The following is a 24,262-nucleotide window of genomic DNA, read 5'->3' on the forward strand; positions in this document are numbered from 1 at the left end:
GCACGTTCTAAGACCAGCACAGACTGCGTCAAGTTTTGAGCTGGTTGGTTGTTCAAGTCCACAGCATTTTGGGGCTAATCATGTCTTGTTCAGTACATCTGCCTGTAAAATCCATTAAAATTAAATTAAAATAATATATGTAAGATTTAGCTTCTCTCAGTCACGGTGGTGATGAAAATGAAAAATATAGCAACAAAAAAATGCAAAATTGGAGTGTGTGAAAGCACGTAATTGACTTAGTAATACAGTCCATATGTGTTGTGGAGTCACTCCTATCATCCTGAGCGTATGGAATAACCCTTGCTTTACATTAAATGTTACATGTCATTTGACATGTGGAAGTCAGCATCTTGTCATCTTTAAAATAGCAACTTGTGAATGTTATTGGAATGGAGTATTCATAAGTCTCTTGAAATCCTTTCTACCAACACCAAGAGGAGTTTTAGTTACATCTAGCTTTTTCTTGTAGGAAAATGTTAAGGGTTTTTTTCCTTAAGAGATTTATGACATCTCTTGTTTATTAGGTAGTTGGTTGTGCTGCTACCTTTTTCTACTAACGATTAATAACAATTTTGGAACATGTTCAAATATACTTCAAAATGCTTTTTCTCTTCATTTCTGCTTAAGGCCCATTTTTATCTTATATAATTATACAGTTATTACTAGAAAGAACGATGGTGATCTGAATGCGTAGGATAAAGAGGAGAATTATGTTTATCTTTATTTCCTTGTTTCCCAAGTTTTACATAAAAGCAAAGTCCCAAGAGAATTCTGAATTACCCGGTGGTGTGCTTCTGGCTTACAGCTTGGGATGGCTCAGTGAACTCTGCTCAGGATGTCCCCTGCTGTAGAAAGCTTTGGCGTTAGTCACTTGCCTGTCAGCTGTCTCTTGAGTACCTTTTGATGGCATACGTGATCAATTAATACTAGCAGTTGACGTTGTTTGAGTTTTCTTAACAGTTGTCCGAGCATCTTGCTGCACTTCCCAGCTGCGGCCAAACATGACGTGTTCTGCTTTGCGGGGATGACTGATGTGGAGCTGTGGTTTTTGCCCATAGGTTGTAGGCCTGTATCGGCTGTGTGGCTCTGCGGCGGTTAAGAAGGAGCTTCGAGAGGCGTTTGAGAGGGACAGCAAGGCGGTGACTCTCTGTGAAAGCCGGTACCCAGATATTAATGTGATAACAGGTAATGATTTGACTTCTCTTTCAATATATTATTTTGACATGTTCGTAACATACCTTTTAGAAGGTGAGGCTCTGAACTAGTTTTTTGTTGTTGTTTAACAAGCCATTATCTACTTCTCTGTACTGCGAAAGCAAGCTCAGTAACGTCGGAGGTGTGTATTCAAGTAGCTGTGATTAGGAGGGAGGAGGATGGAGTTACACTGACTGATGAAACTTGGTGTAGGAAGGAAACCTGCACAAGGTGGGGGCTTTCACATAGCATCCCGGTGAAGGAGAGGAGCTGGGGGCAGAGGAACAGGAGGTCTGACAAAACTTCTCTTCACCTGCCCCAGCTTTTTAAGGGAGCGTATGTGCCCAGTACAGCTGAAATTGTCAGATGTTTTTGTTGTTGCTTAAAGGCCAAACAGGTTTGTAGCTGTTGATGATATTTGTTATGTAAACCAAAGTTGAGCTGATTTCAGTGATGGCAGAGTAAACTAATCACTTGAGGCAATTAGACAAGAACATTTTATTACTTCCAATTCAGTGATGGAAAATGTTAACATCAGCAGCCACGGTGTAAATTTTCTGTGCCAGAGCACTTTGTGACATTCAGAGGCATTGAGCAGTTCTATCCCATTTGATTCTTCCACTTGCAGTGTATTGAGAATTAATTTTGTGTTCAGTACATTTTGTAATTATTCTAGGTGGTGTCAGAAGATGCTGCCCAGTGGCATTTTCTTTGTTAACCAAACCTTTTGTACAGACCCAGCAGGTCAGTTCACCTGAACTCCCTTGGCCTCACGGTTGGGCTCATCATTGCTCACCAGCACCAGCGTTCTCAGCAGCAGAACCTTGGGCTCGTGTTGCACTCTGCTGTGTGTGATGCATCCTCTACTGGGAGAAGGCGAACAAAAGAAGTAAATAATAGAAATGATCTTTTAACTTAATGTTTTTCTTCTCCTTGCAAATAGATTCATGAAAGAAGCAGTGATGATTTCTAACACGATGATATTGATTATTCTTGAAAACTTTTCTCAATTTTAGTAAATCAGTGGTGCTGTAAAACAGCAGTAACTATCTGATGTTGACTTGTAAGCAGACAAATGTCAAACAGATTCTTGGTTAATATAGAGTTTTGGCTATTTAATTTTGCAATGATAAAGAATTCATTGCACTCCCATGCTATCAGAAATGATGTACAGCAGAACTATTTGCAGAAATGTTTCGGGAATATCATGGGGAAGGGTGTTGAGGCTTCCTTGTATGTGTGCAAAAGAACCTGCAATGCATCACAAGCATTGTCTCCCCAAGGGCATTGTGCACTCAGAACCCGCTGTTACTGGTAGAAGCTGAGCTCGGAGCTGCAGGAGTGCTCAGTGCAGACAGCAGGCCTTGTCAGGGCAGCAGTGCCAGTCTGTCTGTGCTTTCTGTCATGGTTTAAGATGTGGTGCTTAATCTGAAAAGTGTACTTTAATGCCACGCAACCATCTCTTTAAGCCACGTTGATGAGGGGGAGCCGTTCTCTGCTTAGCTGTGGGCAGCACGGTTTGGGCATAAAGGTGAGACTGCAGTTTGTGCTGGCAGAGCTGGTCTACCTGCTATGCTCAGCATGGAAGTAAAGAGCCCACAGAGCACAGTCTCACTGTACAGGGAGCCTGGGCAGTGGCTGTTTGCCCCGGTTGTTCATGCTGTGCTTGCGATGCTGAGGCTGCATCTCGTGACTCGTACTTCCCTAAGCCAAAGCATTTGTTCCATAGAATGTGAATCCTCAGCATAAATCTTGGCACATTTGGAGAGAAGTGCTTTCTTGTGTCCTTTTTGAAATTTGAGTAGCGCTGTTTTTCCAGATGACTATAAAGATTTTCTTTTTTTTTTTTTTTTTTTTTTTGACAGCTCTCCAAAGACCAAAGAATGAACATTTAATGATTAAATCTTTACTGAGAACTGCCCCTGGGGTTGGCACAAGCTTACAGAGGCGCTCGTGGCTCAAAACCAAATGCGCTGCCAATTTTAGGAACTGACCATTAGAAGTTGTTGCATCATGTCTGTTCTCATCTGTGTGAATTCATATCTCTAAATAAAGCGTGTAACACTGTTAACAGCTCAGTGGGCCAGAAAAATGAGGGATCACTGAAGTGAATGGTAATCTCAGCTTGCTGTCTCCATTTGCTTTGTAGGGTGAAGGGTCGTGGCGAGGAGAACGTGCCAGTGGGTTAGCAGCAGGGAGTATGGCTTCCTGCAAGAAAACAGGGCTAATTTGGCAGAGTGATTAGCAAAAACATGTAGAAAGGCCAAAGGGCATTAGTGGCTTCTGAGCTGCCCTCTTAACCAGGGTCACTGAGGAACATGATTTAATGACGTGATGCTCATGGGTAGACTAGGTGATCTGGTGGTCTCTTCCAGCCTTAATGATTCTATCGATTCGATGATTCTAAGGTCCTTCAGCAGGTAGTGGTCTTGTGGTTGTGGTTGCTGTCAGAGGAATTCTCAGTCATCAGCTGTGACTGTTGCAGTAGCAGTAGCTGATCTGACACGGACATATCTTTAGTCCTTTCCTGCTGTAAGATGATTCTGAATTTGGTCTTCCCCACCCAAAACACGGCAGTGTCAGCATTTCCTGCTGGTGCTTTACGTAGATAAGAGGGAAAGGCATCCCAGCCTGTGCTGTGCTGCACCTCCTGCTGCCACATTGCTCTCATTTTCACCTGTGGATGCACGTGGGACACTTCAGAATTGAGAAGATGAAATATCATTGGTGGGAATGGAGGAATGTGAATAAGTTACTAAACAGAAGCGTAGTATGTAACTTCTGTAACTGCTTTGCATAAAAACAGAAAACCCCAAAGCAAACAAAGAAGCCCAGAGGAATTTGTGTTCAGGAAAACATAGAGCTGGCTGGTTTTGTTTCTCATACCCCTGCCAGTCCGTTCCTATGTTGTGCTGGGGGGCTGTGTGCTGGCTGCTGGCCTGCCCAGCCAGAGAGGCTGTGCGGGGCCCTACTGCTGGGTTTGCACTGCTTGTGGGGCAGGGCCTGGCTGGCTGCCTCTGCACTGGGTGCACTCCTCATTTCTCAGTGGTACCAGTTACACAGCGAGAAGCCACTGCAAACATGGCTGCAGAAGAGAAACATTAGCTTCCATTCCTTGTATTTTTTATAAACAGCCTCATAAAAAGCCTTCTGCAGTGTGATTCAGTTTACAGCTAAGTTATGAAGACAGAATTGATATGAACTGTTTTATCAAATAGCAAAACATGACAGTATTTACATTGATGTGGGGTTTTCCAGAGCTGTATGGAGCATGTGCCAAAAAATCTTTCTTTATAAGTGTGCCTTATCAGAGGACAGGCTGCTCTGTTAATTACAGTGTCCTCTTTCAAAAGGTTTTTTAATGCATCATTTCTTAACAAACTTCTTAAGTTGTAATGTAGTTGAATGGGCAGATATTTATGGTCTGAATGCTTTTTCTTTATTCTTTTAGAGGACAATAAGAGTTGTTTGTTTCCCTCAGAGCTTTTAGTGCTGGCTGTGCTGGATGCGCTGCCCCATGGCATTATGTTTGTGTGCTTTCCAGGGCCAAGCAGAAGTCTTTTGCTGGGTTTTCTTCTTACAGTTGCTGAAATTGGCTCACATTGAAGTGTAGCCAGCTTTTAGCATCAACTTACATGAATGCAGACACTCAGCTCCTTCTCATTTGTTTGCATCTGTGGAAGGCGTAAAAGCTGGATGCAGTGCTGCCAGGTTGTTGCGTCCTGCAGAAAGCACCTCTCCTCCAGCTCTGGAGATGCAGCTGTACATAGTGCAGCTGGGAGAGCAGGGTGCTGGGATGGCAGCAAGGACGCGAGTGGTGCAGAGCTGCAGGAGCAGGGCCGCCCGCTGGCTGTAGCCGGTGCCTGTCCTGTGCAGAGAGCTGCTGCTCAGCTTGCTGGTGTGTTTCTACCCTTACTGCCTCCTCCTGTCCCTAGCTCCTGAATTTGTCACTGGCACGAAGAATTTTCCTGGGAGATACATGATTTCTTTGTGCCTTAGTGCTTCCAACCCATTCCAAACAGTGAACATGCAGCTTGATAACAGCAGCTGTTCTTGTACCTCTTCTGAAGGCGTCCTAAAGGATTACCTGCGAGAGCTGCCCTCTCCACTGATAACCAAACAGCTCTATGAAGCAGTGGTGGATGCCATGGTGAAAAATCCCTTGAAGATGGCAGCTGCTGGTTGTGAAAATGACCCAAGTGACTCTGAGCACACAGCAGCCCTTCTGGATTGCCTCCCAGATGTTGAGAAGGTGAGTGGTATTAATGGTGTCAAGTAATGGTAAATTGCCAGCTTCAGAAAATAAAGGAGTATTTTCACCCTGGATTTAAAGCATGTCAAAACATGTACAACTGTTTTCTGAAAACATGGATTTGTAATGCTCCAAGTCTTTGAAAATACTTCAAGAGTGAAGGTATCTGGCCATAACTTTCATTTAGATGTGCATTTACAGATTATCTCTGTAAAGGTGAGCAGTAAAAATGGCACTATTATATTTTTAGATTTCAGGTAAGCTGTTCTCATTTACAGCAGGACTGGGTGGCCAAACAGCTAGCAATGGGTTATTTTTGTTGAAAGCTAAGTAACTTCTGGAGGCTTGTTCTGACGCTGAAGTCTTTCTAAGGGTTGCTTCATCTTCTAGTATATCTGGTTTGCCTGTAATGCTTCTGCAGTCTCTCCCTTCTTTGATATCTCCTCTCTGCTGCTAGCAAACTCATTCATATAGAACTGAGATCAGGTGAGAAGCAAGATGAATTCTACCAGAAATTCTGTCCTACTTTGTCTCTCTGTGGCAGTCTAACACAGCTCTTTTATTCAGCACTTAGGCGTTCCACTGCTGGGTGTTGATAGAAAGGCTTGAGCTATCAGCCCTGGTATTATCCCTCTAGAGCAGTGATGTTAAGGTGGCAATGCTGCAGTATTGTATTTCGAGATGAGTGTTTTGTTCTGCAGGCTACCCTGAAGATGCTGTTGGATCACCTGAAACTGGTGGCTTCTTACCACGAAGTAAATAAGATGACGTGCCAGAACTTAGCTGTGTGCTTTGGGCCCGTGTTACTGAGCCAGAGGCAGGAGACCACCAACCACAACAACAGAGTCTTCACAGACTCAGAGGAGCTCGCTAGTGCCCTGGACTTCAAAAAACACATAGAAGTTCTTCACTACTTACTCCAGTTGTGGCCAGGTACTGTTTCACTGATCTAATCAGGGGGAACTGTCGAACTGTTGCTGTATGTTTTTAGTGTGACAGTGTAGATTAATTCACAGGGTAACTGAGCAGAATCAGGATTTTTAAAATATGAGGTACTGTGGCATCACCTATTAATGTAAAGAAATCATGCAATCATGTAGTTACTCTTTGTATTAAACCACTGCTTAATGTAAAGTTTATTGTTTTAATTACTTCTTTACCAAGTGGCAGCAATTCAGTGAAAAGTGCATTATGTAAGTAAAGATATCAGAGAAAGCAGACCCAGTAATAGTAATGTTCCCATATCTGAACTTTAGTTAGTTTCTAGTTCTTGTTTTCCTGCTTGCTTACTTCAGCCGTTCAGGATTCTGAGTATATGGGATTCATGAGTTGTTTGGTCACTGAGACTCAATGGTTTACTTTATTTCTACACTTGTAATTTGGCAGAGCTGTTCCTTGTAGTAGGGGCCATGCAACTTCTTATTGTTTCTTCAGAGCTTTGCATAAGGAAAAATATTGTGTGCAAGTACCTTTTATTTCATGTTTCTAAACTTAAGAGCTCAAATGATTTTCCATGAGTTGGGGTCAGTTCCCAGTAATGGAAGTGAGATTCTAATTCGATTAACTATTGAAGTACAAGTGAAGTTAATTATTTCTGCAAAGATTTTCCTTTCAAGGACCACTTGAATGATTATACAGTTCACGTGTCCCCGGCTGTTCAGAGAAACAGTGGAGATACAGTGACATTGGTGAGCTGTAGATTTCAGCCCACAGTGAATTCCCTTGCATTTCGTCTTCTGCAGTTGAACCACAAGAAGCACTGCTGCTTTAGGGCAAGATCAGGCTAAGATATTTGGGGGTTTTAGTTAAGTTTGATAAGAACACTGTGAAACAACATTAGATCCAATGGGCTTAATTTTGTATTCGGGTATTCTTTGGCCAAATTGTTGTCAGTTTCCTCGCTATATGGAAGATGTGTCCATTGCTCCATGCTGTGGTTCCTTCATTCTTCACAGTGCTTTCACTGATGGTGCAGAAAATTGTCAGCTGGTTAACCTGGGTGTTTTAATAACTGCTTTTCAAACCTGAACAGTGTAAACCCTTATGTTCTTTTGACGAAGAGAGGATGTAGCTTGTCTGAACAGCTTCTTAATTGTTCCCTTTTAGAACACAGTAATTGCTCTTGGAAAAGTACTGATTTTCTGCACTGAGACAATTGCAGTTAATCTAAAGGAATAGTATGTTGGATTGTATTTCTTGTTAAATTTATGTGATTTTACTTGAAGTGGAGGCTGTCTGGTTTTCGTGGGAGAATTGGGAGCACTTAGGAAATACGGAGGGTCACAAAGGGGCTGATAGGCAATACAGAATTGGTTAAAAGTTGACAAAGATCTGTTTCTGGCAAGTTAACAAAAAAAATAATACAGTATAAAAAATTCCAAACAGCAGCTGTCCGGATTTGTTGTGTATTTGTGGGCATGAGGTATAAATGCGTGTGCTCTAGCACACAGTGCAGGATAGACATGCAAACATGTAGACTTTCACCTTAGTAGTTCATAAACCATATAAGAAACATAATGCCTCATTAAAGAGATTTTTATGATTGCAAAAGAAGCATTGAAATCTACACAATAATGTTGTTACAGGGTTTGTCTTAAGTAGTCTCTGCTTTACTTAGCCAGGAATAGTTCTGAAGTTTTGTGTGAGGAACCTGCTGACTACGTGAACGTGTCTCACAGTCTGCTGCTGATCAGTGTGATGGATGTTCTGGGTGAGAAGCAGGCTGAAGCTCCCAGCTTCGCGCAGACCCATGAGGCAGTTCAGAAGGGGTAGGAAGTGTGGCTAAAAGAGGGGGACCATAAGCTGCTTGGGCAGCACATGCTGCACTGAAGCCTAGTGGGATGTTTGTGAGCAGTTTGTTGCATGGCTGCTGCAGAAAGCAAGGGCAGGTAGGTGCAGCTCTGCCCATGGGAGTGTGTATTTCTGTTGAGATGAGTAAGATAAGTAGAGCTCCTCCTCACCTTGAATGGAAGGCTGAAGTCCTCAACTTGCAAGAAGCATGCAGAGCACAGCTAACTTAGAGTTAAAATATAAGTGCAGAGCTGTGAGTGAGAGAACTCTAGTGAGCTGTAAGCAGTGCATCTGGACCTGGAGGAGAGATTGCAGTCTGGACTCTTCCATTTTATCTTCTGTAGATTGGGGCAGCTTGATAATCAACATGTTGTGTAATACTTCAATTTCCGTGTTTTTCCAACAGAAAACAAATAAGTCCTTGTTTGGCTAGAACATGCAATGCTGGCAAGTTATTGTTAACCCATGGCCCTTCATCTTAATGGAGCAGAGTCTGAACAGAAGGGCTTTTGTTAAAGTGAGAGAGGGGGAAAAAAGCAGTGATAGTTATTGTGCACTACTGTGAGATGTAAAGCGAGGCTGGAGCACCAAGGGGGGCTGCAGTGTGGGCAGGGGGAGCACTGGCAGTTCTGTAGGGGAACAAGGGAATGACAGCAAGATGCTGAACAGTGCATTTGTGCATACAAAGTCTGCAGCTAATTACAGGTGGGCATGGCCTGTTTAAAACATAAAGAGATTCTATGGCTCAGACATTTAATAGGTGCAGGCCAGTAAAATTGTGTGCTGTTTACCATAGGAAGCCAGTAGCAATGGAAGTGGCTCTAAGTAACTTGTGCTGTGTAACCGTGAGCTCAGGTAACTGCTGTAAGCCCATCGGAGTGTGCTTCTGGTTGTGGCTGCTTAGAGAAATTAATGCCAGTGAGCTTCTATTAATAGTGCAGAACATCAGGGCAAAAGAGAAACATGAGAATTCAGCTCTGGTGCATCTTCAACTTCTCCAAGTGTTTCTCTGCAGTGGTATTTTTGTTGTTTTAACCTCTGTTGCTGTGCCTGCTTTCTGCTATTCCCATCAGCCAAGTGGTTTGGTTTGTCTGCACCAGAGCTGGATGGTGGTTACCTCATGCCCTGAATGTGACCTGTGCTCTGGGAGCATCTCTGCTGAGGGAGGATTTCTCTGTTGCAGTTTGCATCTGGCATGACTCTTCAATGCCAAGCTTTTACAGCGGTTTTCCTAATGGTATTTGATCAGGCAGCAGTAGCACAGTGTGTTGGCTGAGAGTCTGCACGCATCATGCATGCCATTCGCCCGTGGGTGCTGTCACGGACCCTTCGTGTTGCCATGTGGATTCAGCCACACGGGGTGTAAAATTTTCCTTTCTTCTAGTGCACCACTCACCTGCCCAGGAACCAGCACATCCCAGCACGCCTCCCGAGCACCCGTTGTCCCTGCGTTACCTGAGGCCGCGGCGGAAGAGACCGCAGATGCTGAACCTGAGCAGCGCTGATGCATGCGGGATGCTGCGGCCAAGGCCGGCCGGCCTGGACAGCCCTTCCAGCAACCGCTACGCGGGCGACTGGAGCAGCTGTGGGGAAGGCTACTTCTGCAGCCCCAGGGACTGCCTGGGAGAGGCAGACTATGACGATGTCCCTTCGGAGGATTCGGAGAGTGGGGACGACAGCAGCAGAGTTGATGATGCTGATGGCCTGATGAAGCACCCACAGCCCCTCCCCGGGGAACACGCATTCCAGAGCTATCTGACAATGCAGGCAATAGACTCAGCGGGGAGCCACAGGGCAAACCTCAAGGACCTACAGGAAAGTATTGATACCCTGATAGGAAACCTGGAAAGGGAACTCAACAAAAACAAGCTGAACATGAGCTGCTGAGCCCAGTCCTGCGTGGTGCTTCCTGCTGCATGCTGCAGCAAGGCTGTGGCCTGCCGTGAGAACAAGCCCACTTAAAGGCATTCCATCATGTTTGTGCATTCCTTGTAGAAGAGCGTGTTAACCTGATTCTGGTGTTTAAGGCAGAAGCTCTCGAGAGACACAGTGACTCCACGTAGTGACATTTCCCCCTAAAAATGCTGTGCCCTTTGGTGGGTGGCATCTGACAGCAGGGCAGACACCATACGCTGTTCGTAACAGCATGGCTCTTCCTCCTAAAACTCAGCTCTGGTACAGAAGTTCCTCTCGGAAGGGGACTAACGCTGCTTGGCCTGAGCTTTGCAGCATCAAGTTCAAACAAACTCATTTTACTATATATGCAATGGCTGCTATGAAAAGTGCTTTATATATATATATAATAATATAAATATTTATATATAAAGTTTTAATTGTACAAATATTAATGTATTCATGTATTAACACTTTTCAATAATTATTTAAGCAAGCAAAAATTAAATATTTTTCTAACCTTGTTGTATATATCTATGTACAAACATGCATGTCTCTGTCCACCTTGAGAGTTCCCAGAGTTCTGAAACATCCCATTCGAAGAGGGTGATGCCAAGAGGAAGCTGCTTTGTGTGTAGCACAGCACTGGATTTGTGCAGAGAAACACATCCAGCGAGAAGGCAGGGTGCATGGTTAACTTAACAGCCTTCTGTGTTGCCAGGCATTGGTTCACATGTGCTCCCCTCAAATCCCCCCCCAACTTTCACAATAGTTGTGAGGACTTTCCAGGATTTCTAGCAGTGAACTGTGCTGCTGCCCTTCAGGGCGATCAGTGTGTGCAGTAAGGAGATGAACACACTGTTCTGTAGTTTTATTCTTCAGATTTTTCTGTTTTTTTCATGTAAAGGAGGGTCCTGAAGTGCTCACTTCATGTTTTCACACAATCACAGAATCCTTAGAATGGGAAGGGACCTTTAAAGGTCATGTAGTCCAGCTCCCCTGCAATGAACAGGGACATCCACGGCTGTTTTGAAGACTTCTGGTTTGTTCGGGTAAGCTCAGACTTGGTCCTGGCTGTTTTGATGCTTCTTTTTGCTGCAGAGCTCCATGTGCATTAGTTGAGCTGCATGTTCTGGCTGCTGGTAGGAGTACCTGAGCCCCTCTGGCTCTGGAGATGCAATCTCAAGTTCTGCACAAAGGCAGTCAGGTTTTCTGACTCTTTCGGATAAAGTGATCTCCCCCACTGGGGCCGGGTGGGTGGGGTTTTATAGGGAGCAGGGTGGGATTGTGGTTTAGCTCTGAGGCGCCCAGCGCCAGGGCTGTGTCTGCTGAAAGGACAGAGCTTAACTCTCCTTGTTCATCTGGACGGTACTGGCACCCTGCCATGGCCATGGGTACTGTGGGTAAGTGCTTTGCTCTATCCGCTGCTTCCTTGTACTGCTTATGAAGTTATTTATTTACAGGAGCAAGGAATTAAATACTGGGACAGACTTCATCCCTATTTTTTTTTAGGAATTATTTTAGCATGGTCTGAAATGGTTTTATCATTCCCATTAATTTATTTTTTTCTAAGTGTTAAAGGATTCATAACAGCTTTGCAATATAATGATAATGTATGAAAATGTAAATTTAACCGGAAACATTTATCAATAAATCAATGTATTTTTTTAAACTTTTATACCTACAGAATGGGCATACATTTTGAACAATAAATTTTAATTCTAAATAAAATTTGATGAAGAACAGAATTTGACTGAGCCCAATTAGTGTTCCTTAAAGCCATATAAGGTTGTGGCATTTATTTGCACTGGCTGCACACATGAGTTCCTTCCATACAGGCACTTAACTTCTGGTAAGATGTATTGAACACTGGGTGTGAAAATCTGCTAGCATTATTAAAAGGTGGGGGTGTTAAAGTTGCTCGGTAAGCATTACCTTAAGCTTTCATCTTTTATAGTAATCTTGGTGATGACAATGAGCGCAGTTGAATAAGCGGATGCTTTTTCTACAGAAAGCTGTAAGTTGGTGCAGCAATGTGCTGCTCTGCCAAGTTTTAATATTTTAATCTTACAACAGGAAATGAATGACCTGATAGACATTATTAATGTAACTGTATTTAATTACAGTATAATAAAGCAAAACCACTTTGGTATGGGTAGTATTCAAATGAAACATTTGCTGTTATTCTGGTTATGGCCTCTTGTAGGACATACTTTGCATCCCGGTTTTTACCAGAGAAATGCTCCTGCTGGCCTAGGTAGCAACCAAGAGGTTTCGTTTGTAAGATAATTCTATATTATTGAAAGTAAGGTTTCACCAGGGAAAGAAGAAATGTGTCTGTAGATCTGTGCTGCCAGGCATTCAGGGTGTAACACACCTGGGTTCAGGATTGGCCTAGCCAGTTCACAGTCTCTGTTTAAACAGGACCGCCTGAATGTTGCTTCCAGCTGGGGAAAACTTCACATTGTGACGGGCTGCAACAGGAATGTGCTGGGCTGCTTCTCCGCCCCTCTGCAGCATCCCAGGCTGGCTGGAGCCCACAGGAGTGAGCAGGGGATGGGTATGAGTCGTGTGGGATGAAGAGTGGAATCCTCTGCATGGATTTTGGGTTATCGTAAGCTTCTGGGGGCCCACATCCCCAGACAGAAACTTCAGGTCTTCAGAACTCCTTTTTTTCCCACATGCATAACGTGTATGGATTTTTATTAATGCACAGGCAAGGAACATAGCTGCAGCTGTTCAGATGTTCTAAATATAGAGGGAAACGTTCCCAACAGCAGATATTCGGGGGTTTACAGTATAAATCTATAAATCTGATAAGTCAGAGGTACAGCTGGTATTTCTGCTGTCAGATCTTAACCCTTTCAACTTCCTCCCCATCCCAAGGTTTGGGGTGTTTTAACAGTGGAACTGTCTTTTGAAATAAGAAGTCTTCTTCAAAAACTGTGGAGCTAGAAACAGTTCAAAGATGGTTACTGAAGGTCAGGAGAGGACTTTTGGTATTACTTCTGATAGTAACTACAGTGCATTCGTTTTAAAATGCCATCTGAGGCAACGAATTAACTGCTTTCATTTTGTTTGACTCTTTCAGAGCCATGCAGAATGTTCTGTGCTTTGCCACAACATCGGCCAGGTCAGATCAGCCTTGGAGCAGCCTGCAGTAAGGTCGTGCAAAGCAGTCCCTCTGGGTATTGGAACATCTGGGATTACCCTGAGGTACCCTGAGAGGATAGAAGATCACAACGAAATGTGTAAACTCATGTATCTGGTGTGCTGGAGATTAGGAGGGAAGTACCTCTGCTCCATTTTCTTCATGGCATTGATCTGCTGCCTCCTTTCTTGTTGCCTCCTTTCTCTCACCATCAGGAAAACCCAGCTGAAATCCCACTGTCTTCCAACCTGCAAACCAGAGTGCTACTTTGTAGTGTGCACTGAACTCGTCTGAGTTTTGCACTGAAATCCAGCTTCCTGAGGCAGCTCATGGTGTTGTCCATGTGGTTCGTGCTGTGATGGAGGGGGCAGCCTGGCTACAGCCCAGTGTCTGGACATCGTTACAGTGGGAATAAGGCTGAGCATGTGCTGATAGTGGGGTGATGGGGCAGGACAGCCAAGGTGCAGGGAAGGCAGTGCTGACTGTCCTTGCCTGGGTCAGTGGGGACATGCTGAGTCCTCCACTCCTCTACATGGTAGGGAGGGGAGGTGGCGGGGGCATTCCAGGTAAGCCATGGCCATATGGTTGGCTTGTTATGTAGTTGGCAGTTAATAAAAAATCTGCTAACAATAATCTGCAGTAGTGTTTGGTGCAATCCCAGCCTGATAACCAAGAGCGGAGCTCTATGGTGAGTCAGTGGTGGGATGTTTGCATGTCTCTGTGAGTCAGATTGTTAGTTAAATATTGGTTTAGCGGGGGAACTGTGTTCCATTCCTGTTGGAGCTCTGACTGCAAACAGTGGTGCAGGTGGTAGGGATGGGCTTATTGAGTTTTCTTTGATTTTGATTTACAGGTAGTTTCATATGAGGGGCATGATATATTTTTATAAGTTTTAGACTAAAGACTAATAAACAAAAGACCATTTTTCAAACCAAGTCCAATGCAGTGGCACCAAACCTGTCTTAAATCCAACTGAACTTGAAAGTGGTAAAACTACATGAAAGTTGTAAAGCTACATGACAAGAGATCTTGGCAGCTACAGGGGTGTTTTAAGACTACCTCAAAGCAATGTGCAGAGCCTGTTACGGGATGCAGCAAGCTCGCTCCTGTTCTGTTCTGTAGCCATTAGGCCATGTCTGCTCCAATGAAGCAGAGCACCAGAGCTGGCCATCGCCTGTCAGCTGGAGTTCCTCTGTACATCCTGTGTGTGTCAGTTTTCTGCTTTGTTTCCTGCTGTGGATGTCTGTTTGACAGGAGCCAGTGACTGTCAAACAATTCGGTGAGCCGTGGAAATTGTGAATTTGTCCATACAAAGTTTAACCTGTCCTCTACTGAGACATTTGATTTCCCCTTGCCAATCCATGCTCAGTTATGTGTGCTGGCCTGGCTGTTGGAACCAAGCAGCAAGCAGAGCACTGCATATGGAGAGTTATCCTAGGGATGGAGGGTGAACATTAATATTAATGAGCTGTTACTCATTTACACCATAAATGTTGAAACTTCTCTGTAACACAGTTCAATCTCACTCAAGAATAATTATCTTCTGACAGAATTACAAGCCCTCAGCAGCTGCAGTGTGCTTAGTAGAGGCTGTTTGTTCCGAGCGGCACTGACTTATGTGATGGAACAATCTATTTTATGGCTTCGGTTTTCAGTTTGTGAAGCATTTGCCAGGCTTAAATATAATTATTTTCTAATCTGATGCTGACAAGTAGATGTGGTTCAGCTTGAAAAATTTGGAGAACAGATCTGTGCTTTTGGTTCAGCAGCCGCTGGAATTTTTTCTCAGTAATTAACACGGTCCTTTCTGAAGCATGAGCGCACGGCTTTGGCAGCAGCACAAGGGACTCAGCCTGGTGGCTGTTCTGTTCTTGTCTTAGAGATTCGGTTATCTTTCTAAGAACTCATAGCTTTCTAAATGTGTCTAGACTTCAATAAATAAAGCCACAGAGCCTTTTCATTGGGATAATCTTTGCAGATGTTTCATGATCTCTCTTGATCCATAAACTTGCATTCTGTAAAATAATGCTTCCCTATGAATCATCTCAGTGCAGGTTTCCCATTGTTACACTTTGAAAGCGAGTTTTCATTCACATGCACGTGAATATCTACCTGCACAGATGAATGTGTGAATAGCAAAGCCACAGAAAGAATTAAAGAGCATTTATCATGTACTCTCAGCTGATTTCCTTCCAACTGCCATTAATCTGTTTCAAGCGATACCTCTAAGACTTTTAAAACTCCATATTAATGTAAAGGTTTCTTAGGGACGTGAGGCACAGTGTAACGTTTACATTCAAATGGATGGCTGAGGACCAGAGAAAAAATGTGGTGTCAAGGAGAGTCATATCTTGATTTTCCATAGAGATATTTTCAGGCATTGAGAACGTGCCCGTGTGCTTGTGCGGTAAGAAAAGAAATAAGCAGTATGAACTTTTTGGGGATCAAAACAAGATTTAATTTGAAACATTTGGCATTAGAACACAAACCCGGAGCAACAACAAAGCCTGAGGAGCTCCGTAGAAGCTGGCTGCGGCAATTGCCTTTAATAAATAGCTTAATTGTATCGCCCTCTGCCGGAACGACGGGAGATTGCAGACTGATGCTAAACGTGCAGTGAAAAGGCTCTGCCGGGAGAACCGTGAGAACGGATACAAATAAGTTACACACTGTTAAGCTAACTTAAGTTGTTACACACTGCTCTGCAGAATCCCAGAATCGAATGCTTCTGGATTTGGATTCCAAAGAGAGACTTGGGTTTTCTTCTGACTTGTTGAAGGGGTGTTCATTTCCTTGGAGAAAAATCTGTGCGCACAGTTAAAGTTGCCAAGAAAAGAGATATTGTATCCTTGAACTTACAGGAAAAGAAAAAAAAAAAAAAAAAGCAGATGTGTTCAGAGCTAAAGAGAGAGCTGCTGTGTGAAGTTGTGGGGCAAAGGTCTCTTTGGGTCCCGTGCCACAGAGTATTATTTTTTATTATTATTATGTTTGCATTCAAAAAGAATACATGGTTTTTCTTCACTGAAATGTTTTTCTTATTATTATTATTATTTGTTACCATCCAGCATTTGACTTAGACCGCTGTGTCCATTAAAGCTTTAGGTCATTCAGTGTTACTGAGGTCAGTGGAAGAAATAAATGCCCTGTACATGTATTCCATTACCATGAGGCTGGTTATTCCTGTTGTCGCAGCTTTGGTTGAATGACTTTAACTTTTAAACTGAACTATAAAAATAAGTCAGGAATGTACCAAGATGAGAACTTTATTGATGCAGTTCTAACGTGCAAAGGTTGACCCAATGCACTGGTTGAAGAAAGTTTTGCATGAAGCTTTGATTTAATTGCTGTATAGTTGAATTCACCAATTTTACATGCTGAAATAACCGCTGAAAAGAAATCCATCTTTCCAAATAAAGAACTGGAGAACGTGTGCATTACTCCTGGCAGCAAGCTGAAGATCTGACTTGTTCTGTGTAAAAAATTAAAGATAGGTCAGGGCTCTTGGCCCTTTAAGGTGCACTGGCTGCAGTTTTTATCCACCCACTTAATTCACAGTTTTTATATTCTTGTTTAGCTTTCGCAAGTTCATCCCTGCTTTTAAAAGTATAAGAAAAAAATATATGTTAAGGACAATTTTTAAGAACCGAGCTGATAAAGTTTTTTTTTATTTGTTGTATTTCTTACAAATAAACCAGCAGAACATCTCTAAGCAAGGTATTTTTTCTTCCAAAGATTATTTAGCAGTCCTATACTACTATCCATGGTTTGCTGTTACGTTCTTGCTGGAACCAAGAACTTTGAATGGACGAGGTAAAACTTCCAGTTAAGGAACCTTAGCAGTAGGTGCATGGCTGACCTAAAGTAACACACTGGGGACATTTTGGAGGGTCCGTGAGTTTTCCATGGATGAAAATGCTTGCTTCATCTCAGCATTTTCCCAAGTAATGATGAAACCATTTACTACTCTTCTGAAGAGATTCTGAAAACAAGAGGATAGAATAAAAGGAAGCTTAAAGCAGTAGTAGAACTGCTTCCCCTATTCACTTCTAAATTTAGTTTTTGGCTACGAAATGATCTTTCATTGAAAAGAAATACTGGTCGGAGCCTTTTCATCCACTCCACCCCACAAGGAAAACTTTTCCTGAAGGCCACAGAAGAAACTGCACCCAGTACCTTTTTTTGAATGTTTATGGACAGAAATGAGGAAGTCTGCATGCCAGTGACTTTTCTTTGAAAATGAGCTCATTACTGCTCGTTTCCCTCTATTTTAATCTGTTCAGGTGTATTTCTTCTTTAGAAATTTCAGAAGGCATTTCATAACTGTAACAAAAGCGAAGTTAAAACAGACTCCTCCTAATGAGAAACACAGTCCTGCTTCGCTCGTGAAGGTGGGGATTAAACTATTGAAGAGAGAAAAAGATGGATGGGCCACAGAGAAGTGAATGGAGGGAGGAATATTTCATAAAGGCAGAAAAAGGAACAGCTGGGAAGCCCTAGGCTGAGAGTAAATTTGCCAAATGAAGTGCACAACAGAGTACCATATAGTATCAATTACAAATATGTATAACGTCATGTATTCTGGTTGGGCTTTAATTATTTTTAATGTTGTAATTTATGGGTAAATAATTTAATTTGTACAGTGATAAACTGAAAGCCAATTTCTGAATAAAACTGAATTTTAACTGTTTCAGATTTTCCTGGTCTGAGCTCATCTCTGCTGGGCACCACGTTGTGTGTAAAAGAGAATCATTTGCTTTAGAGTGCTGATGTACATGCATGGCTTTAAGTCTGTTTATTTACTTGTGCTCACTTATGGGACTTGACTGAATGACCTGAACCGAAAAGCAGATAAAGCTGCTTGTCAGATAATGTAAGAGATTCTTTGCAAAATCACACAGAATTCTAAATGGTTCTGTGTGTAACATTAAACATTCCTTACTCTTTTTTCTTCCTCTAAATCCTCCATTTTACATGCTTTCACTGAATTACTTTTCTCCTTTTTCTCCATCAAGTGATAAATACTAAACTGCTTGAAGATGTTATTACTGAACTTTCTGTTTTCATACATGAATTACAATTTAATTTTGTCAAGCAGTGCAAGAATTCGGAAATAAACATTTCTTTCCACTTTTTGTAGTTGTTGTTGTGTGATATTTCTTTCTGTTGTTTCAGGTGAATCAGTATGTGTCATTTTCATGACACTGAAAGCACAATTGACAACTGAAAAATGGGCTCAGAATTTATACGGTTGGCAAAAATCATGGCTTAAAAAGGCATCAAAGCCCTTCAAAACATTGATAGATGTTCCACAAAAAGATTTTTTTTTTTTTTTTTTTTTTTTTGCATTGTACCATATATAAAATATATATCTAAAATTAATATAATGGAAAGAGACTTAATTTGGTACACTCAGAAAGACATATTCATCACTAATAACAGCTTCACAAGGCACAGCTTGAAGTGTATTTTTTCCACTGAGATTGCATTTATATTACATGTTTTATATATTGTTTTCAATGCATTACAAAGTTAATTTTCCCTATCAGATGGTCACAAATGATGACTGGCATCCTTTGGTATTTATGGAGACAAATTAATATTAATAGAAGTAATAATAAATGCTGAACTGTCCCAGAGTTCCTGTGTGTGCTATAGGTAATAAGCTAAGCATCCTAACAACACAACGTTGTTAGGGAAGGCTTTAGTAGCTGCAAGTCAGATGGTTCACACACAGTGTGTGAATTAATTTTGCATCTGTGATGTCGACCAAAAGTCAGAGCTCATTGGTGATTCTCGAGGGTCTCCTTTATGTGGGATTGAGCAAAAAGTATGATAAACTGCTAGGCTTCACTTGCATACCAGATAATTAGTATACTGGAGGCTCATTTCCTTGTTTCTTCCTAAACGTGTCTTACAAAATGACTGTATGTAGCGATGCAAGGATATTTTAAAATTGTAATTCTGATTCTTCACTGATTTTCATTTAAAAAGTTTGGAATTAATACCTTTTTTTTCTTATTATTGCTTTAGGAATAAAATGTTAATTTATTACCAGCCTTCTCTGAGGTGTTTCCAACTGAGAAAGGCATTTCTTAATTTGAGAAGTGTATCAGATAACAACTGGTCCTGTAAAGACCTAGAAAGCATGTAAAATTTTCATCTTGCACATTTCCATGCAGGTTAGCTGCCACTGCTGCCCTTTTGCTTATCTTAATAGAAGTGCTTCTGCCTGCTAAGCTGCCGCTGGGCTATTGATTGCTGCAAAAGCCAGGAAGGGAGGATGCACTTCCCATTGGAGAGCTGCATGGGGACACACATCCTACGGCATCTGAGTGCTCTGATTGCTTTTACATTTCCTGGGCGTTATCTTTTAATAGCTATTCAAGCACAATATGAATTTCCAACTTCCTGCATTGAAAATAATGTTGTATTGAAAATTATTGTGATAAAAGATGGCATTATGGCCTATGACAGGGCCAGATGAGGGCTTCATTTAGAGTCTGGATTCTAGCAGGAACTCTTGAGGAGATAATGAATGATGTCACTAAATGTAAACGTGCTTTACACTAATACAAATGCATTCTGCTGTGGGTTTTGCAGATGGATTTTGCAGTTGAACTTCACGTGGTCTGAAACAGTGACCTTTGTCTGAGATCTCTCTCATCCACAAGAAAGAAAAAATGACAGTAAATGTTACTGAATAAATAACATTTCTATAACGAGTAAAGTCAATTCTCAACTTTATTTTCAGAGGAAAAGTGAGGTTGACAGTTTTATGCTGGGTATCCAGAGCAACACAGAATCCTAGAATGGCAACAAGTCAACGGAAAACATTTTAGATAATTCCTGCTCTGAAACTTTCAAGGTTAGTATTGAAGGGTGGAGAAATGTAGATGCAGTTAAATATGAAACAGCCAGGTGGATTTATTTGACGTCGTGCTAGGTAACATCTAACGAAGAGAAAAACCCTAATATTAACATTAATTTTTCATTGAGTAAAATTAGAAATTCTTAATACTGAATGTTTTGATGAAGAATTATGCATATTTTTAAAATAATTGATTAAAATAATTTTAATCTACGACAAAAAATAAAAAATCAACAGCTTACTGTAGAACTGATTCTAGCCAATTTTAACCAGAGATTACAGTAATGTGTAACCATGAGATTTTCAGACTCAGTACATAAAGGTCAAAATCTAGATTGTAATTTTCCAACCAAGATGCATTATCTTTACTGGTATTTTTTTAAATTGGTTTGTTTGCTTTAAATCATGCCTCTTTAATTTGAAATGCTGAAATACACCTTCAGCCTTTGAGCATTCTTTTATCTCTGGATCTCAGGTACCTTGTTTGATTTTAGTCTTCCCATTTCTTTTTGTTGTTTTCTATTTTGAGTGATTTTGGCACCCAAGTTGATAAATTTGCTATGTACTGCTAGGATGGGAAAATGGTTGCAAGTTGCTGAAAGGAGATGTCTTTTTGCTGATGTAAACATGCTGAGCAATAGTGTGCTGATGGTGTGCAAATCTCTGCTGAGATTTTCCCTTTGGTAGCACAGCTGATTTCCAGCCATTCCTGTTTTGCGTGCAGTGAGTTCAGTTCTGAGCTCATACATCGCTGACCACGTGCTAAAAATGGAATTCCATTTACATCTACATTTCATATATCTTCATTCCATTTCTTCTTTCTAGAAGGCTCGTTAGGCTCACATCCTCTTCTTCCTGGCTTTCCTCCTCCTTTATTTTTTTGGGTTGTGTTTTAAGAGCATGAACATTCTTCATCACGGAATTCTTTGTTTCTCTCTCCTCACCAAGTGATTATTTAGTGAGCTGCTGAAGACACTTATCAGCCCTCTCAGTGTACAGACAAAATACTTTAGATAAAGGCATGTTTGTCAAATTAACGAAAGTCTGGTACTTCAGCATCGCTTATCATCTGAGTGTTACCAAATTAACAGTAACACAAAAATTACAAGAATTGTGATGTCATCTCTTCCATCTTTGCCCAGGTGATTTTAACATTGTCACAGGGGGTTTTATTTCTCTACCTGAAACTTGTGCTGTGATGTCAAAGAAAGTGGAAAAAAAATGTGACTACATATTGCACAGATTTTGAAAACATGCTTGTGAGAACATCGACAAGCTTTTAACAGATTCGCTCTTTTATTTTTCCTTTCTAATTTCTACAGTCTGTATCAGCATGGGCTATTGGAGTTGTATTTTCTGAAGCCTTTCTGGGCCTTAGCTGTTCGGTAGGTTTATCACAGATATCACCTTTTAAAAGAAGGTAAGAACGCAATGTATTCTAACAGGAGCCGTCTCTCAAAGTTTATTTTACCTACAAGGTTGTATTTGTCCTCCGTAGGGAAAAGTGTGCATTTACACTTAAAAGAGCTAAGGATCGGTGAAATTTCTGATGTGAGTGGAAAATCACATCCTGACACGTCCATGTGGATTGTTTGCTTTGAGCCACAGGCGATTAGAACCGCAAGAGACTTTTCAGACCTGCTTTTGCTTCACTGTGAAGGTGAGCACCACTGTGTGTTACAACCTGTATCTGTCTAATAGTTTTGGGAATAGAGATGGTTACAGAACCGGCAGCATAGGCTGAAGTGGAGTGAGATGCCGGGTCTGTTCACTTGGTCAAACCCAGTGCTGTGCATCTCTAAGGATACTGCAGCTGCAGCACCTAACAGTGCTGTGAAACTGAAAAAAAAAAAAAAAAAACGAGCAATTGTTTTCTCTTTATTGATGCATATTTTTGAGCTCCTGTTTTCCTTGCATCATAACATATACTATATATGCAACCAAAGGGAATAGTTTTGTCTAGGGAGTGATGGGACTAATTCACTAAGCTAGGACTGTTGTGAAGACGTTCATACAACTCATATACTCTGACCCCCTGCAAAGGGGCTGGAATTCGATGCTCCTCGGGGTCCCTTCCAACCCAGCCCATTCCACGCTTCTGTGCCGGTCTTTCCCGGCTCTCCCCGGCCGCGGAGCTCCGCGGCCACGTCGTCACGCCGCAGCTTCGCCGCGCTCCCGCTCCGCCAAACGCAGTTCGGTCGGGCGAGCGCTGCAGAAGGGCGGACGGAGGGCCCCGCTCCTCTCGCCCACCCCTTCTTCCCCCTGAAGGGAAGCGACGGCTGCGAAACGGCGCTAACCGCAGCCTTCCCTCCGCGCCCCCACCGCTCCCCGACGCAGAACTGCCACGGCGCTGCCGGCAGCGGCAGCACAGCGAGCCGCCGAGCGCGGCGCCCGGCGCCGGTCACGTGGGCGGTCACGTGGGAGGGGGGCGGTGCCGCGCTGCGCTTAAAGCTTCCGGCCCCGCGTTTGTGCGGGGATCGAGGAGGGCGTCGGGGCTGTGGTGTGTGCGGGTCGGCTCCTCCTGTCGGCTCCTCCGAAGAAGCCGAAGGTCGTAGGTACAGCTGAGGAAGTGCAGTTTCGCCGTGCGGGTGCGGACGTTGCCCGGCCCTTCCTGTAGCTGCGGCGCTGAGGACGGATGGAAGGCTGCTCTTGCGGCTGTGAGCGACTGCTTTGCTCCGTGTCAGCGCTACGTAACGCGTATCCCCGGCGCTCACCGCGCGGGCTGCTGTCGGCGGGAGCTCTCAGCTCCTCCGCTGCGTCAGTCAAGCAGCGTTTTTAGAAAAGCTTCTAACGAAACTAACGGCTGCTTATTTTTTACGGTTTTCCTAATTTGTTTGTTTATTGATGTATTCTTGTATTCGGGATTTGTTGGAAGGCAATTAGTTCTTAAGGATACAGCAAGCTTCCTTTAAGAAGCCCCATCTCGGAATCAAGCAAATTCTTCTTGCAGCTTTTCTAAGCAAAACCTCAGCCTGTCTCTTCGTAGGTAATTAAGAAGAGGGTTCAGTGAGTCAGGTGGTGACTTTATGAATGTACTTTCCTGTTTGATCATCTTACTTTGTCAGACTCCCGTTTAAAACAGAACAGTAAAGCAGCCTCTCAGCCAGGCTGTCTCCTCAGCTGTTTTCCCCAGCAGTACCGACTAGCAAGCTCATTTTTCTTCCTTGGGATTCATTTGACCTGTTCTTGTGTGCTTTTACACTTTTACTAGGCTCACAAAGCTGTGGGAGCTTGTCTCCTGGGAAATGTGTTTAGAATAAGCAGTTCTGCCTGACTTCTTCAAGGCCAGTGTGTCTAGGTAGTCAAAATAGCTTATTCTGCAAGCAGTAAGATTTTCAAGACCACATCTGAAGCCTTCCTCTTTCCTTACTGTTCCTACTCCTACCACTGGTTTTTGTAGTGTCAAGTACTTAACCTATGAACCACTAAGAACTGCTAAATCAGGTAAAGTATAATAGACCTACTATTGTCCTTGTAGGGTTTATTTTTATTTCTTGTTAAATTAAAAAATCCCTGTTGTTTGCCATTCATTGTGTATGTTTGTGGGGAGGGGTTTACCTTCTCAGCTTGGTAACCCAAGTTGATGCAGAAGTGAGATTACTATGCACGTAATTACCACAGATAAGTATAGATACTGGGAAGGTCAGAGCTTCCTCACGCACTGTGTGATTGGGGATCCATGCTCAGTATGAACAATGAAGGAACAAAGGTCAGATTTGTGGAACTGCTCACAGCTGAATGCTGTTCATTGTTGCTAAGCCCACATGAATTAATGATTAAAGCTTTTATTTCTGAATTGGTCATTTAAAAAAAAAAAGGGAGAAAGTAAATCCTTTCTTCTATTTGCTGATTGGGAAATACACTTGCACAGCCTGGGCCTCCAGCTAAAGAGACAGTCAGGAGTTTATACTTCTATTTATAAGGAAAGATACATTAGAAAGACTAATGGTGGAAGTCATCTTCTGAATGTGCCCAGGAAATATGTTCTCAATCAATGGAAGGGGTGTGGAGGCTTTTTTCTTTTGTGGTTTTAGGCTTTATATCTGCAAACTGTACTTCTTGCTCCAGCTGTTCTGGATAAGTACAATACATAGTAGTAATGTGACTATGCAGA

General features: G+C 42.5%; 1 protein-coding gene and 1 long non-coding RNA gene across 10 annotated transcripts in view; both read left to right on the plus strand.

The window, feature by feature from the left end:
* The window catches only part of SYDE2 (synapse defective Rho GTPase homolog 2), a 32,200-nt gene extending 13,821 nt beyond the window's left edge, over positions 1 to 18,379 (plus strand). For 6 of the 9 annotated variants that reach the window (XM_090146415.1, XM_090146417.1, XM_090146422.1 and 3 more), the window contains exons 4-7: positions 1,059 to 1,185; positions 5,265 to 5,446; positions 6,148 to 6,379; positions 9,621 to 18,379. In XM_090146415.1, coding sequence (XP_090002541.1) covers positions 1,059 to 1,185; positions 5,265 to 5,446; positions 6,148 to 6,379; positions 9,621 to 10,123 — 1,044 coding nt within the window. In that variant the 3' untranslated portion in view covers positions 10,124 to 18,379. Of the gene's footprint in view, positions 1 to 1,058; positions 1,186 to 5,264; positions 5,447 to 6,147; positions 6,380 to 9,032; positions 9,092 to 9,620 lie in introns of all 9 variants that reach the window. The other 3 variants (XR_016469257.1, XR_016469256.1, XM_090146421.1) reach the window with 3 other exon arrangements.
* A 1,646-nt stretch (positions 18,380 to 20,025) lies between these two features.
* LOC149916852 (uncharacterized) lies at positions 20,026 to 21,992 on the plus strand. Its single transcript, XR_016469258.1, has 3 exons — positions 20,026 to 20,145; positions 21,471 to 21,568; positions 21,647 to 21,992. It is a non-coding gene; the product is annotated as an uncharacterized LOC149916852 (long non-coding RNA).
* Positions 21,993 to 24,262: the final 2,270 nt, after the last annotated feature.

Source organism: Phasianus colchicus, chromosome 9 (assembly GCF_987193195.1).
Source record: "Phasianus colchicus chromosome 9, bPhaCol1.hap1.1, whole genome shotgun sequence".
NCBI lineage: Eukaryota > Metazoa > Chordata > Aves > Galliformes > Phasianidae > Phasianus > Phasianus colchicus.